General features: G+C 37.4%; 1 protein-coding gene across 1 annotated transcript in view; it reads left to right on the forward strand.

Annotated features, from left to right (window-relative positions):
- ERCC8 (ERCC excision repair 8, CSA ubiquitin ligase complex subunit) overlaps positions 1–17,031 on the forward strand; it is a 29,620-nt gene extending 12,589 nt beyond the window's left edge. Inside the window, exons 7-12 of the mRNA XM_069880227.1 lie at positions 244–310; positions 2,960–3,063; positions 5,410–5,534; positions 8,753–8,950; positions 15,162–15,248; positions 16,671–17,031. Coding sequence (XP_069736328.1) covers positions 244–310; positions 2,960–3,063; positions 5,410–5,534; positions 8,753–8,950; positions 15,162–15,248; positions 16,671–16,739 — 650 coding nt within the window. The 3' untranslated portion in view covers positions 16,740–17,031. The remainder of the gene's footprint in view (positions 1–243; positions 311–2,959; positions 3,064–5,409; positions 5,535–8,752; positions 8,951–15,161; positions 15,249–16,670) is intronic.
- The last annotated feature ends 358 nt before the right edge of the window (positions 17,032–17,389 follow it).

The raw sequence follows: 17,389 nt of genomic DNA on the forward strand, positions 1-17,389 counted from the left end.
CATATAATAGTCCATATATCACTTTCAGCTCACTACAGTCCCACTCAGGCAAAAGGAAGAAAGAGAAATAACCTCTAGCTCCAAGTAATATTTTCACAAAATTAAAATTCATATTATAATTTAGATTATTATTGTGGATTCTATAGAACTAAGTATTTGCTTTTATTTTTAGTTCTTTACGTTAAATGATGTTTATAAATATTTTCCTAGAAAATTGTGTAAGTTTTTTCATATAATTTTTAGGTCACAGGCAAGAAGTATTGGCAGTGTGTTGGTCCCCACGTCATGAATATATTTTGGCAACAGCAAGGTAGAGATGTTGCTGGACTTCTATATGCACTAAAAATGTCTGATGATAAAATTTAATGTGTTGATTATGCATGTTTTTTTACAATTCAAATGCACTTTTAAAGTTAGTTTCCATCACTTAACCTCTTCACAGTTTTGTAGGTCTTGCTTAGAAAAACTAAGTCTGAAGAGCTGTCCAAGTGATGCTTATTTTACAGGTTGTACTGAATTTTGAAATAGTAATTGCTCTTAAAGCTGTAGAAAAATCATATAGCATGATGAAGATAATTACCATTAATTACTATGCACATTGCTAATCTGTTTTACAACAAAGTGAAACCTGTTTAGTTCTAAGTACCATCCTGGCTAATCATGTTCAATTATTTTTAAAAAATATAGAGTGGGTAGATCAGCTGATGGATAATAATCCAGGCTGCAGTAATTCAGGCTTTTTTTTTTTTTTCAGCCATTTTCAGTCTGGAAGATCCTCTTAGCTTTCATATAACTTGTTCATATTAGCATTTGATTATAATATGACATTTCTTTCTCCTCTTAGTTTCATGGTTGGCATGCTTTTTCTTTTGAATTGTGGAGAGGAATGTCTGTTTCATAAGTTGAGGGTGAAATTTGAATAAGTTGATGTCACAAATGAGTATGATTGACTTTCCGATATCTGAAAATGCTTGGCAGTTTAAAGTTAAATGGTGTAAAGGTTTCTGAAAGGTTTAATATAATTGGGAAATTTTCTAACAATGTGATTTGTTTGTTTTAGCAAATGAAAAATTGATTCATTTTTCCATCACAGAAATAGTGGCAAATTTTATTTACTAAATTTTGACCTACTGACATCTCCTGAAACATTTTGCTTCAAAGTCATAACTATAAATTTAATCTTCTTGTGTTGTCATGTTGTCTTATGATATCTGCATGTTAAACAAGTTTCTTATGGCTCCATTACTTGATTCAGTGCCATAGTTGAACTACTAGTTCCTAATAACGTAACTCGGTTTTGCTAAGGCAAATATGGACAAGAACTGGCAACACTGAGATAATGAAGAGGAAGGGAGGAGAAACTGACTGGTACTGCTAGAAGGAGAGTCTGGGCTAATCTTGCGTATCAGGGATGTGACTGTTTTCTGAAACAGTTGTGTGTTTGCTTGTGATCACTTCACAGGAGGGAAAATGTATTTTGTGGGCTTATGTGGCTTGCATGTGAAATGTATTATTTCAGTTTTCTGTGATGCTCAGCTTTTCTGTAGTTTCAGCAGAAGATTGGAACTGTCATGGAAGAGACGTGTTTTCTGGGTGTCTTATACGCAATTCGGTTCCAGGCACTAGAGAAAACTATAAGCTCTCTCTTGCTTATTAGCATTGGCTAGAAAAGATTAGCCAATAGGAACTGCTTCATCAGAAATGAGTGACTGTGAGCTTTTATAAAAAGGAAGCTCTTTCTATGCATTTGTTTAGAATATTTCAATTAACTGCAGTTTGTTATTCACTTTACAGTTAGTTCAAGCTTCAGCAATATCTGTGTTCACAATCTTAGAATATTTGTTTGCAAGGAAGTAAATGTGTTGCCTGAATTATTCAGTTCCCAATATTAATGCACTGATCTAACTTGAGAACACACAAGAAAAAGCTTGCAGTTAGAAGACTGTTTTAGATAAGTAGTTTGATGTGATGTATTTTCTGACTGTAGATTGAAGAGATACAATTGTGGTTTTGTTAAGCTGGGGTGAAAAATGATTTATAGTTTGGTTTTGTTGTTTTCTTCCAAAAGGTGGATTAAGTTGTTGGGAACTGTCCAAGTAGTTCCAGTAAATACATCTATACTGGTGATTTAGTGAATAGGAAGTGATCTCTTCTGTGAATTTACCTGCTATCTATACCCGGGAGTCTTGTAGTGTACACAGAACTATTACTGCTGGAATTCTCAGATCGAGCTGCACACCAAGGAGCCATACGAAGTGACCTACCTGCAATATTGTGGTCTAAACCTATAGCTCCTACTAACAGCTACTGAAGCTTTTTTTTGCTGGCAAAGACACAATGTGAGCAAATCATGAGCATGCAGGCTGGGAACTAGAGTGAATCACAGCAGCCTGAACCTTGGTCTTTCCGTCCTTGTGCCACGCTGGTAATGTAGACAAAGCCAGTGAGCTCCTACAGAAGCCAGCTCCTGGTGTTTCTCTGCTGTAGCACTGTATGACAACAGGGTGTTTAGATTGTATGTATAGCCAACTTGTATACCAGTGACGCTGAAGATACGTAATGGCAAGAGGCTAAGTTCCCAGACAACCATTACAGGTGGTGCTGGAGTTTATAGGTACAGTTGAATCAACAGAGGAATCAGCAAGTTTATTCCTAGCGTATGTATGTGTACAAGGGTGTTATGCTGTAGACAGAGGCAAGCGTAATGTGTTGTAGACAAAGATTCATTCAACCTTAGGTGTCTGTGATGTATCAGCTATATTTTTTAATTTGTGTAAATGAATATCAGAAGTCTATCTTGAGAATCTTCTAATGAAATTCAGTTGCCTGGGATGGAGCTGCATGGTGAGTAGTTCAGAAGCTACTGGACCCATGCGAGTGCCAGGCGGCTTGGCTAAAAACAGTTCTTGAACCAGGGTGCACACAATTTCCCTAATGTATGCAAATCTGTTTTTCTTAGTGCGGACAGTAGAGTAAAATTATGGGATGTGAGGAGAGCAACTGGATGTCTCACTACACTAGATCAGCACAATGGTGAAAAGTCCAAAGCATCTTCTGAGGCAGGTAATACAGAATAAAACTAGCAGTAAACCATATGTAATTAGAAGCATTCTTATATTTCTTTAAATGTGTTGAATACTAAGACCAGCAAAGAGAGTGGTGATAATCCTGTTGCTTCCTACCGCATAACACAGACCATGGAAGTTTATTCAGTTACTTCTTTTACAGGAACAGTGTTTGTGATTAGGAATCTTGTTTAGAGAGGCCACCTTGGCAACAGTTTTGTTCTTGTTCTATATGTTTTTCTCCATAAATTAGGAAATTTTGCCATTGGTTTTATGGGCAGAAGAATTCATTCCTGCTGTAGATTAGGTTTCATATAAACAGCAACTGCTTTATACTTCCTAAACTGTTCCAGCAGTTAATTACTGTCCTTTAAAAACCAAGATAATACAAACAAACCCCACAAAAGTGCATTCCTTTTCCTGTTTAAATTAGTCTTGTTTCCAGTGCAAGCCTCTAGAATATTTTCTCATGTGTGGTACTGTAAAGTCAGATATATCCCTTTTATAGTGCATAAAGCATACAAAGGAGCATAAATTTATGATTACAGTTAATTTTGCAGGAAGCTACTTTACACTCTGTTTCAGTACAATCAAATGCATTAGTTGTGCCTCTTGTATCAATTATCATTAACTGTAATATTAACATTTTTATGTATCTTCAGGTCGCATTTCCATACCTAAAAAAAAAAGAAACCACAAAACAACTACCTCAATTAAAATGAACCTTCTGAACTTTAAATTATAGTTCCATGAATTTTGGTCAACTCTAGACAAGAGATTTATTTTTGGCAGATCAAAGAAGTACTTGAACAATTGCTGTGTAGAGATAGAAATGTACAGTTCAATCACAAAGTAGAAACCGTGTACTGCAGCGCTCAACAGGTCGATTTACATAGCATAAATCATAGTGATTTAGCCTACAAGTCCATCTGATTTGTTATGTACAACTTAAATTGCCTGTAAAAACAACATGCAAATCTCTGTAAAGTCAAACTAACTTTCTAAAATGTACCGTGAGAGGCTACAAAGTAGCAGTAGTTATTTGTTTTAATAACCATGCCCTCTGCATAAAATATTTGAAAACCAGGTAACACATTTTACCTAAGAGATATGTCTAAATTGTGTACTGCAGTATAATGCAGAGATACGCACCCATTTTTCAGTGAGTTAATTTGTGGGCATAATAATTAGGTTTTCTGTGGTATTATTGAGTAGGGTTTTAGCTACTTTAATATACTTAAATATATTCAGTATTGCAATGGAATGAATTTATAGTACTTTATGAACAATATAGAATAGGACAGACTATTTCAGTTGCAAGTGACTTGCAGTGATCACCTAGTCCAAATGCCTCCAAACACTGGTCAACCACCCCTCTAGGAAGCTGTTCCAGGATTTGACCAACCTCTTGTTAGATTAATGTTTCCTAGTGTCCCATATAAACCTCCTGGTCCAAATTTGAACCATTCCCACACATCCTATCACTGCATACCAGGGAGAAAAGACCTCTCTTTCCACTTCCTCTCCTCAGGAAGCTGCAGTGAGCAATGAGATCACTCTTATGCCTCCTTCTCTCCAAACTAGACAAACCCAGAGTCCTCAGCTAGTCCTCACAGAACATTTCTTCCAGCTCTTTCACCAGTTGTATTGCGCTCCTCTGGACACATTCAGGGACCTTCATGTCCTTCTTAAATTGTGGGGCCCAGGACTGCACATAATACTCAAGGTGAGGCCACACCAGGGCCAAATACAGTGGGAAAATTCCCTCTCTTGCCTGGATGGCTGTGTTGCATTTAATGCATCCCAGGATGCCATTTGCCCTGTTGGCTGGCAGGGCATTGTTGACTGATCCTGCTACCAACGCGCACTGCCAGATCCTTTTCTGCAGGGCTGCTCTCTAGCCTCTCCTCTCCTGGTTTATACTTGTGCCTGTCATTACTCCCTCCTAAGTGCAAAATCTTATAATTGGACTTGTTAAGTATCATCTCAGTAATCGCACCCCAGTGCTCTAAACCTATCCTGGATACTACTCCAAGGCCTCTTGCCCCTCAAAAGAGTCGGTAGCACCTCCTAGTTTGGTGCCATCAGCAAATTTACTAATGGTGAATTCAGCTCCTGCATCCTGAACATTGATAAACATATTGAACAGGACTGGCCCTAGAGTTGTTCCCTGGGGAGCACCGCTGGAGTCTTGTTGCGTTGTGTGTTTATATACCAGGAGTTAAATTATTCGCTTGCTATGTTACTGTTTAAACAGCATTTCCAGTACTACGTAATGTAATAAAAATGCATATACAATAGTAATTCTTCTGTAGGAATCTGAACCAGTTCTTTTCCCTGACAGCTAACACTGCTCACAATGGGAGAGTTAATGGTTTGTGCTATACGAATGATGGGCTTCATCTGTTGACCATTGGTACAGATGATCGGATGCGACTCTGGAACAGCTCCACTGGAGAAAACACATTAGTAAGTTTTCAAGGATCTTCAGTTATGTTTTCACTTACACTAAATTTTAGAAGATTTTGTGCAATTGTCATTCCAAAATTGGGCATTTTTTCATTTTCATAAAGGATATAAATGCTTAATCTCATCATTAGAAGATTTTGTGAGCATTTTTTTTTCATATTTCTTTTCTTATTTCTACTTATTATAAAAAAAATTGTAAAGAAGCCTAGATCTAATTACAGATTGAAAAATGGTAACTTTAAGTTCATCAATTTGTAAGTGTAGCTGAAAACTCTTCAGACTGTAATGAAAACCTTAATATGCAGTGATTGTTGGTAGAAATTTTTTTTTAATCTGATTTTTGTAGGCATGCAGGGCAGTTGTCCATATGCGAGAGTTTCACAGATTGACTGCCTGGCTTTCTTGCAACTTCCTTTGTGTTTTTCTGGAATCGTTTTTTTCATGGAGCTGTATAGCAGTGTTAAAAGTATCAGTCCCTCTACATTTGCATTGCAACCAAACAGGGATGAGAGGGGTGACAGGCATTAAAGCCGTACTGCTGCTCTAGTTCTTTCTCGGCCTTGTTTTTTGATGAAGGTTCCTAGTTTAATTTTCTGTTCAGTAAAGAAAATTGCTTCCCATATTTATTTTGAAAGAAAGACATAGTAGGTAAAGCAGTTCCCATGGGATTTTAGCCATTAGTGATTATGGTCTGCTGTCACGAAAGGAAGATATTTTAGAAAGATATTTCTACTCTAGAAAACTTTTCTTGTGCTGCTTGGTTTAAGAACACGGCAGAAAGAATTCCATATAGAAATTGAAATGAAAGGATTTTTTCTGTCTCCGTGCTACCCATATTTGCCAGTTTGTTCTCAGCGCTTAATACACAGGCGTCTTTCTGTCTTCAAATCACCATCACCAAAGTAGATAATACAGTTTGATCACTCTCATCACCAGCTGGATCACTGTTTTTTGTTTTTCTGTGCCTGTTAGTTCATTGACTTGTTTCATAGGCTGGTTCACAATTTTCTTGGTGTGGTGTATAGCTTGATCCTGCCATGCTTTTTCGAGTCCAGAATTACATTGTCCAGAGTACTGTATTTTCAGATATTGTCCAGTAATGTCATGTAAAGTAAGCTCAAGATACCAGCAGACAAATAAATGCATGCACAAGCAATGCAAGTTTACATTATAGTCACTTTATTTTCCCTACTAGCTAGTTCTTTTGATTTCCATATTTTTTTCTATTCTTTTCAAAAGGTAGAAATTAAGCCATACATATGATTTATCAAGCGGTGAGCCAAATCCCTAGGTCTAGTGGATTGTTTCACTGAGTAGAAATGAATGTTGGAGTTGTAAACATGTTGCATACATCCTTTATCACAAGAAGGAATAGGAAGTCTTGATTCACTGAGTAAAGAAGAACCAAAGAGAAGGAAGTAGGTTTTCTGTTTGTGTGCTCAAAGGACAAAGACAGTTTTTAAGATATTTCTTCAGTTATTGTTTTGACAGCATCCTTTCCATTGCTTCTTTATCAAGCAGGGACCTTGAGTGTAGCCATATAATTTAGCTTCCCCATCCTGCACTTCTTTTCGTTGTACATGCCTCTGTTATGAGCAGTGTTGTGGCTTGGCAGTTGTTGCTATTAACAGTTAACATGGTGCGTAAAGGAGTTAAATTGCATAGTGGACTTGTACCTCCTCATGAAAGAAATATATACGTATGTTTTATTTGTTAAAATTCTAATGCATTTTTAAAGTAGATTTGTTTAGAGGTAAGCTATACTGTTCTCATTAATGTATTTCTGTATTTTCTCAATAAATACAATTTTACTCTCTGATAGGGCGTAATGAAACTGATGTATCCAAATGCAATATTTCCTAGCACGTTTGGAAGCCTTCCACTTCCAACCTTTGATATTTTTATCTGTACAGGACTTGTCTAAATCTTGAAACACACAGTCATTAATAAGCAATACTTCTTATGCTACTTTTTGTTTGCAAGGCTTCACATGCACCTCAGAAGCTAGGTCTTAGAAGTGTAGCATTTATTCCTACCCCAGCTGTTTTTATAGTACTGAATTTCTCAATGATGATTTAGCTTTGGTTAGAATACAGGCTTTTTTATCACTCTTAACTAGTCCATAATGATTTAGCAAGTTATTCTTAATTTGCTTTATTTTTCTTCTTAAAAAGTTGGATGTTGTAGGATGTCAGCCCGCAATATGTGCTTGCAGGCCAGAAAGCCAGCTGTATCTCAGGCTGCATCTAAAGAAGTATGGCCAGCAGACTGAGAGAGGTGATTCTACCCCTTTACTCTGCTCTGCTGACACCACACCTGGCATCCAGCTCTGGAGCCCTCAGTACAGGAAAGACATGGTCTTGTTGGAGTGGGTCCAGAGGAGGGCCACAAAAGTGATGAGAAGGGTGGAACACCTCTCATTTGGTGACAGACTGAGAGAGTTCGGGTTGTTCCAGCCTGGAGAACAGAAGGCTCTGGGGAGACCTTATTCTGGCTTTTCAGTACTTGGTGGGGGCTTATGAGGAAGATTGGAACAGATTTTTTATCAGGGCCTGTAGTGGTTTTAAATCGAAAGAGAATAGATTTTAACTAGATAGAAGGGAGAATTTTTTTTACAATGAGGGTTGTGTGACATTGGAACGAGTCTACCAGAGAGGTGGTAGAATTCCCATTCCTGGAAACATTCAAGGTCAGGTTGTACTGGGCTGTGACCAGCCTGATCTCTTTGAAGATGTCCTGGTTCTCTGCAGCTAACCCAAGCCATTTTAGGATTCATAATTGGATACTCTTGAGCACAAGGAGTTATGTTAATAGTTTCAATATCTGAGAGAAAATTATTAAGTTGGATTATCTAGGAAAATGTTTAAAGCAGTAATTCCTGAAACAGCTCTAATTTCAGTGATAGTGTGGGTACTCAGTGTAGATCTGGCATGTAACAGTCTGTGCAAACTGTATTTATAGGTGTGGAACTGTTGATTTTTAGGCATATCTTTCTTTCTGTTTCTTAAAGGTGATACTAAGGAGAGTGAAATTTAATGATCAAAAAGTTATTCTCCTGTTAGACAGCTGTAACTGGAAATCTCAAGTGTTGTATTATCGTTGAGAAGCTTAGAATTATTTTGTTAGGTATTAAAGAAGAAATGAAATTGACCTTTACGTTTAAAATTATTTCTTGTAATTTTAGTTAATACCTAACTGCGTAATCATTCATTTTACAGGTGAATTACGGGAAAGTCTGTAATGAAAGTAGAAAAGGACTCAAATTTACTGTCTCTTATGGCTGTAATCCAGAATTTGCCTTTGTGCCATACGGTAGTACCATTGCTGTTTATACAGTTTTCACTGGAGAACTCATAACAATGCTTAAAGGACATTATAGTACTGTCTACTGCTGTGTATTTCAGCCTAATTTTCAGGTAAGTAATGTAGAATTTTCCAGACAACTTGGAATATTTATGCAGATTGCCAAACCATTTGTACAAAAAGTGTTAGTTTTCCAAGGATGTGTTTTAATCAAAGATCTTGACATAAAAGGGTCAGGCACACAAGAAAAATGTGGTCAGGTTCTTGGGACAGCTCTTTTTATATTGCGTTCCTTCCATGATTAATTTTTTTCTCCCATAAGTAACTTTTCAACATACCTTTTTTTTTTTTTGGCCTTAGTTTATAATTAATAAATCATACGCACTAAGGCATTTGCCTGGAAAGCAATTCTGGCATGAATACGATGTCAGATGCTAGATCCCTGAGGCTTGGAATATTCATGTATAGTTAAGGCATATTGTTTCTGGACTGTTCTTGACTAACTTAAAAAGTCCTTTGTTTTTAAGCATAGTTTCACAACAGAAGTGCTACTGTGTTTATACTAAGTCATCTTTGGTGTTCTTTCTGATAAGCTGAAGAGGTGAGGCTCATTAAGTCTCACTGTCAGTCGTGTTTTCCAGCCTCAGAAATGGATATCTCTCTTTAGCTGTCTCTATCTTGGCTTTAAAAATCCTTAAAACACAATGACTTATGTGTGAGCATGCACACAATAAGTGCATCAGTCATCAGCCTTATGCTGACAAAAACTTGGTTTTTTATCTGTTGTGATTCCTGATTCTCTTTCAGAATCGCCATTTTTCCAAAGTTCAGTTCTATATTATAGAAATGTGACTGGACGTCCTTTTTCTTTAAATGTGCTGCTTTTAGTTGTGTTAACTTGCTACTCTGATGGAATAGCATTACTGTGGTCAATGTCTCAACACCAAAGATAGTAGTAGTAGTGTTATTTTGACTGTGTTCATACCTGTACTTCCAAATAGGTCATTCAATCTTGAGACAATTAATACATTCCCCAGTCTTCATGTAATTCCAATAGAAATTATCATTTCCCAGTTAAAACTCCTTTCTGAGAATGCAGCCATTTGTAAAATTGGTAGTTACCTGCTTTATTTCACTCTTGCAATATTAAATCGACATGTTACAAAAGTTATTCACAGTTGTGCATTTCTAATTTCAGTTACTAGTAGTAAATAAAATCAGCTTTGCTTGACAAAACCTGCTTTGTTGCAAACTGACTGATGTTTATAATCCTATACCTTAGCTCTTCAGTAACTGAATCATTTATCTTTCTCCATTGTCTTGTTTAGGATTAAAGAAATGTCAATTAATCAATTTTTAACTATACCATTCTACTTTCTTCCTTTTTTTCTTTTTTTCTTCAATAGTGTATTGGCTCACTTTCAGTTTTGTAGTGTTGCAGTACATATTAACATATAATTAACTCGAGCCAGAATTTTTCTTAGACAGCTCTTCTAAGTCTCTCTGATAGAAGTTATGCATCAACTGGTAAAATGTGTAGCAGGTGGCTTGTTGACATTCTTATGGGTAAATTTGAAATTAGTACACTATGTTCATATGAAACAAGGTCCACATCTTTTCTGTATAGTTTCTGCCATTTCCATCTAGTAGTGAGTCTTCATCATTAAGAGTTCTGTTTGTATTGATAGTCTTCTAAACTTTGTCTGCTGTCCTTAACCACACTGAATGATTTTTGTCCTACCTGCCCCCAGTCTGGTTCTTAGATTTTCTTGTTAGTTTTTAAAGTGTTCTGAACTTCTGGTGATGCTGGTTGCCACCAGTCCCTCACATTCTTTCTGCTCATTAACTGCATTTTAGTTACGATCTTTGTTTTACCTCATAACTGGAACAGTCTCTAAAAGGCTGTGGAATAGGCTCTTTAACGTTGCATCAATTACGTATTTGAGGTGAGAAGGGTCTTCTGTTTGTGCAGAACAGTATCATCAATAATGATCTCTGATAAGCAAGTGTATTGTGTTTGTGCAGCAAGGCTTTGGTAGATGGGAGGCTACAGGGTGACTTCTGTAAGAAGCTTCTAGAAGCTTCCCTTATGTCTGACAGAGCCAATGCCAGCTGGCTCCAGGTTGGACCTACTGCTGGTCCAGGCCAATGCCATCAGTAAGTGGTCACACCTCCGGGATAACATGTTTCAGAAGTGGGATGGAGGGAAATCCTGCACAATTGCAGCTAAAGAGAAGAATGAGAATATGTGAGAGAAAGCTCACAGACACCAGGATAAGTGAAGGAAGAGGGAGAGAAGAGCTCCAGGTGATGGAGCAGAGATTCACCTTCACCCCTGCAGAGGTGAAGACCGTGGTGAGGCAGGCTGTCCCCCTGCAGCCCATGGAGGTGAACGGTGGAGCAGATATCTACATGCAGCCCATGGAGGCACTGTGCTAGAGCAGGCTGTTACCTGAAAGAGGCTGTGATCCCATGGAAGGCCTGCATTGGATCAGGCTTCTGGCAGGACCTCTGGACCCATGGAGAGAGGAATCTGCACTGCAGCAGGTTTGCTGGCAGGACTTGTGACCCTGTTGGGGACCCATGCTGGAGCAGTCTGTTCCTGAAGGACTGCACCCTGTGGAGAGGACCCAGACTAGAGCAGTTTGTGAAGAACTGCAGCCCCATGGGAGGGATCTATGTCTGTCTCCTATAGGAGGGACCCCATGATGAAGCAGAGCGTAAGGAGTTCTCCCCCTGCAGCAGAAACAAGTGTAATGAACTGACCACAACCCTCATTACCCATCCCCTGTGCCACTGCAGGGCAGGAAGTAGAGAAAATTGGGAATGAGGTGAAACCAGAGGATTGCAAGGAAAATGTTTTAAGATTTAGTTTTAATTTCTCAATATTCTACTCTGATCTAATTGGTAAGAAATTAATTTTCCTCGAGTCAAGTCTGTATAGGCAATGACGGTAATTAGCGAATGAGCTCTTGCTGTCCTTATCTCAGCCCCAAGCCTTTTGTTAGGTTTTCCTCTTCCCTGCCCAGCTGAGGATGGGAGCAATAGAGTGGCTTTGGTGGGCAACTGGCATCCAGCCAGGAGGATCAACCCACCACAGCTAGCAACTAGCTATTTGCAATCCAGCAATATCAATCTTTATCTGTTCTCATTTGGTACAAATTAATTAGCAGGTTGCATGGAATGGCTTTGTGTTTGAGATATTATGTAGAGCTCTCTCCACAGTGGTATGAGAATCAGTTAATGTGTATATATGAGTATTGCTTTTAGGATCCTGGGAACAGAGCCATAAAATCAACTGTATTATTGTTGGCCTAAATTGTTCTAATCTAAATATCTCTGTAACGTTCTTAAGATGTTAGTCTACTTGAGTAACAAGAACTGCAGAATTTGACTCTTTACTAAGAGCCATTAATTTAATAGGAGGTTGGTAATTTCAAGAGTGGTGTGGAAGAGGCAACCTTCATTGTGCAATCTCTTAGATGCTTACTGTTGGATCTAATATACTAGATACCATTGTGCCATTGTGCTGCTTAAAATAATTTAAGTAAACAAACAAGGCTTGGGGAAGAGTGGCTGGAAAGCTGTCCAGCAGAAAAGGACCTGGGGGGTGCTGGTTGACAACTGGCTGGACCTGAGCCAGCAGTGTGCCCTGGTGTCCAAGAAGACCAGCAGCATCCTGGATTGTATAAAAAATGTCGCAAGCAGGAGCAGGGAAGGGATTGTGCCCTGTACTCAGCACTGGTGGAGCTACTCTGCAAACACTGTGTTCAGTTTTGAGCACCTCAATACCAGAAAGATATTGAGCTGCTGAAGTATGTCCAGAAGAGGGCAACAAAACTGGGGAAGGGTCTAGAGCACAATTCTTATGAGAAAGGGCTGAGGAACTAGGATTGTTTAGCCTGGTACGGAGGAGGTTGAAGGGTAACCTTATTGCTCTCCACAACTACCTAAAAGGAGGTTGTAGCTAGACGTGTGCTGGTCTCTTCAACCAAGTAACTAGTGATAGGACAAGAGGAAACAGTCTCAAGTTTTGTGAGGGGAAGTTTAGATGAGATATTAGGAAAATTTTCTTTACTGAAAGGGTGATGAAGCATTGGAACAGGCTGCGCTGGGAAGTGGTGGAGTCACCATCCCTGGAGGCATTCAAAAAGCCCGTATATGTGGTGCTTCAGTACAGGGTTTAGTAGGCATGGTGGTGGTGTATTGATGGTTGGACTTGATGGTCTTAGAAGTCTTTGCCAACCTTAATGATTCTATGACAATACATTGCCTTTTCTGAAAAGGAAATGGTGTAAAGCACCATGCACACATAAGTTGTTATAAAATATTAGGTATGCATTAGGTAACAATTTTACTTTAAATTATAGCTACTTCTATTGTGCAAGAAATGCCAGTGACATCTACAAAGATAATTGGTGAATCTAGTGGTAGGCTAGTAAGTAAAGACAACTGAATGTTAAATTAGGTTTTATTTACAATCTTTTCTCAGAGTCTTCAAATATTATAATATTTCAATGTATTATACCACAAACACACATTGAGCATGTTCGTGATACAATATGTGTGTCCTAGACTGTCATAAACAGGCATGGAACTCACTGGCTTTTAATTGAGGTATGACTTGAGGTATGAATCACCATTTCAGGTTGTAATAAATAATTGGAAGTATTAACGGTGCAGTGCATTTTAATTGTTGATCTTGCAATGTCAGGATCAGAAAGTGAGACTTGCATTTCTTGAAAGCTAGAATCCTAAGAATACCCATTTATGTGAGTAATCATTCAGAATGCTGATATTAAATGGAAGCATGCTGATGTCACTGTGACGTTGCTCACAAGGATAGATTTTGGCATAGGAGGAGGCTATAAAGTTCTGGTGACATTTTGTATTTTGTCAAAGACAAGAGGCCAGAGTAGAGTACTTCTGGTAAGATAAAGTGGGGTTTGATCTATATGTTGACACAATTTTGACCTGTCTTCTTTTAAACAACATAAGTTGGATGTTTCTCTCTCATGCAATTACAAACTTTAATCTTGTGTTTTATGTATGAATAACTTCATACATGGGACCAGTTTTACATGAGCAACTGTGAGCTTTCTGAGGGATTACCCACATAAGTGAGTGTTTTTAGGAATTAGGCATTAAATTCCTGCACTAACTTTCAGTGTAATTCATGCAGTTCTAGAATTAAATCTAGATAATATAGGAGACTTTCTGCAAAGACAGAACTGTGATTTCTTATTAAGCTTATGTTGAATCAAAGTCTTAATAATGTGCACATGTGCACAGAGCTACTAGTTTAAGTGTATAAGGCAAAACTGTTAAAGCAAGGCTTTCATACTGCCAGTCTGAATACGAAAACAATATTTTATACATTTCACTCAGGCAGTTTAAATGCATGGCAATATTCAGGTGTTGAAAGATATTGCAAATAATATGCAGGGATGTGAGTCAAGATTGAAGACATAGGGGAATATCTTCATGTGCGTTCATTTAAGTAGCACTTGGGAAAACAGGAGCATTATTAATACAAAATGTACTGCAAAGATGGTGCAGTATTTCTCATCAGCAAAATTTCTCCGGTTTAAAGTGACAAGGGAAGTCTGTATTTCCTTTAACAAAGAACTAAGAAAACTAAGCTATATTTGACTGTTAGCTGTTTGGTGTAGAGACTGTTTGCTTCCATGTGTTTGCAGGGTGCCTTGCACAATGGGATCTCAGTCCTTAGTCATTACCATAATAAACAGAGTTATTTATATTAAAAATAATAAATTGGTCTTTCTGATCTCTGCCTTCCCAACAGGATACAGGCTTCAAATTATTCTTTATTTGTTCTTTTCCTTCCCTAGGCATACTGAAATTATGTTTACTTAATACTTCTTTGTTCCATACTTATATGCTCTTCCAACATGTTTTACTAGATGCTTTTTAGTTGATTCATACTTTTTAATTATAACAAATCTTTTCTTGCCCCCTCCCCCTTACACCTCCATTGAACATAAGTAATCTGTTCAGCTTCTAACTGCTTAAAATAGGTTTCTTTTTGGAAGATATGACAGAAGGAAGAAAAGTGCATTTAAGCAATAAAGTTAATTTAAATCAGGGTAGTGCTGTTTTGGTGAGCAATCTGGGAAAGTATAACTTACTCATTTTAGTTTGGCTTATCTTTTAAAATACTGTTTATCAAGATTATAGTACAAATTAGAAATTGTGTATTTGTCTTTATTTTTAAATAAGTATTTCATACACTTTTCCATCATTATATCTATGTCACTGTTCTGTTAAGTTTATGTAAATGTAATTTTTGCTTGCTTCTTAAAGGAACTTTATAGTGGTAGCAAAGATTGCAATATCCTTGCGTGGATACCAGCTCTTCGAGAGCCAATTCCTGATGACATCTCTGAAAAGGTAATGAATTTCTGAGTTTGAGCTATACTTGTTATGGCTTCTATGCTTAGGGAGGTGGTGTGGAAATTAAATATGAAGTATGTGTTTCGCCATTGAAACTTGTAACAATTCCTAATTAAGAGGGGAATGGCATATTATTTCTGTATAATCTTTTGATTTTTGTGTGGTTTCAAGAGGACATTTTCTCTCATAGCTTAGTAAAATATTTTGCAGAGTTCTAGCTTCTCACTTAATTGAAAGTAGTACTTGTCATTTGGCTATCAGCCTTTCAACTTCTAGTTGATTCTAGTAATTCCCATACTGTTTCCTGTTGTTTATGCTATTTTATAATTAGAAAGGTGCCAAAGATATTGTATACTATGCATCTGTTTAAAAAAACCAGGATATATTAATATTTTGTTTCATAGCATACAAAAATGCCACTTTTTAAAGTTGCTGACGTGTTCTGGTTTGGATAAGGAAATGATAAGAAGCACAAAACATTTGTTTTTTTCATAAGAAAACTTATTTCAAAAACTACCCTACACTTCAGCGAAGAAGAAAACAGTAGTTTGAAAGATTATACATCCTAAACCCAAAATGTGTTCAGTTGACCTGAAATGAACATTTTTCTTGTAACTAAGTGTTTCAATGTGTATGAATTGTTTCTTCTTAGTCTGAAAAACAAAAATAGGAACCCACAGCAACACATTAATTACTCGGCTCTGATTAGAACTGTCCTTTCAAATTTGATATGGTGGGCATATGTAATGTGTCGTTATTTTGAAATCTGTTAAGGTACAGCTGTTTTTCGCAAGTGTTGTAGATGAGCACTGCCTCTGAAAGAAGCAGTTCTGCTCTCCTCAGGCCACTAGTTCCTGCTCCTTCTCATGCACTATAGCAGCTATTTGAATGCCTGTATAACCCAAACCTGAACCCAGAATAGAAGTAAACAAGAAAAAAGCTTTAATACGAGTCAAAACTGTGATTTAGTGCACTGCATAGCTGCACAAACCCTTTGGCTTGACCCTAGCAGGAGCTGAGATTAAAAATGGTGCTTGGATCTGGGTAGAGGCCAGGACTACTTCTAGAGACAGTAGTGCTCAGTTATGCTGGGCCAGGGAAATTATGACTTAAAACCAGGACAAACGGAGTAGTATCTATCTGTTATGTTTTATACCAGACATCTACAAAACTTCCAGTCAGTGCTCCAGATACTTTTTGTTGAAATTGGAATTAAAGAGTACTATTTATTTTCATAATTTACCCTGCCTCTAATCAGTGAAATGGCTGGAGAATTGGTTTTAAAAACTCCAGTATTCCTGAGAGATATGATAGTTTGTCTACATATAGTAATTTAAGAAATGCCTTTTGCATTGCCCTTATTTAAGTTACATATTTTTTAATTAAGCAAACAATTGAGAGTATTTTTATTTTCTTTAGTCTCTACCTCAACAGCATTTAAATCCAGCATATGAAGATGCATGGAGCAGCAGTGATGATGAAGGCTGAAATTCAATTGTGCGCTGATATGTACGTTCAGGCAGACTTTCACAGACTTTATCTACAGAATTGGATATTGTCAGATTTGTTATGACTTGATTTGTTGTACAGTTCTGTTATTTCTGGAAGACCTTACTCTTAAGTTTCCATTGTTCTGTGTTCTCTCTTCACTGTTAGAGTTAAATCTGAGGGACTGTTTTTTCATACTTAATGATTTTTGTATTTACCTTTATGCATTGGTATACGGTATTCAGTGTTGAACAGCTGATAAAGGAAAAATAAAAGCCCTTGGGACCAATAATATTGCGTTGTTTCTTGTATCACGAATACGTGAGATAATCCCTTCCTTGCCAAAAGAATACAGAGGATTTTGCCTGAAAGAGGGGTACTCAGGGATACTTCCAGCTTATTTTTGTCAGTGTCTAGATGGAGCAGACTGTGTCCATTTTCAAGTGTTTTATGTGCTGTGGAAGCCAGCAGGATTTTGTGCTTGTTCCTTTGCATTTTCAGTTTTATGTTTCTCCACAAAAGCAGTATTTGGTTCAGAAAGAGCTGGGATTATCTGTTAAAGTATTTATATTGTGACCCTATCAACTAGTATCTGAATCTGTCCCAGAAAGTTAAGAATAGAAACTAATTTTATTAGAGTTCCTGTTGCT

Source organism: Phaenicophaeus curvirostris, chromosome Z (genome assembly GCF_032191515.1).
Source record: "Phaenicophaeus curvirostris isolate KB17595 chromosome Z, BPBGC_Pcur_1.0, whole genome shotgun sequence".
In the NCBI taxonomy this organism is placed as follows: domain Eukaryota; kingdom Metazoa; phylum Chordata; class Aves; order Cuculiformes; family Cuculidae; genus Phaenicophaeus; species Phaenicophaeus curvirostris.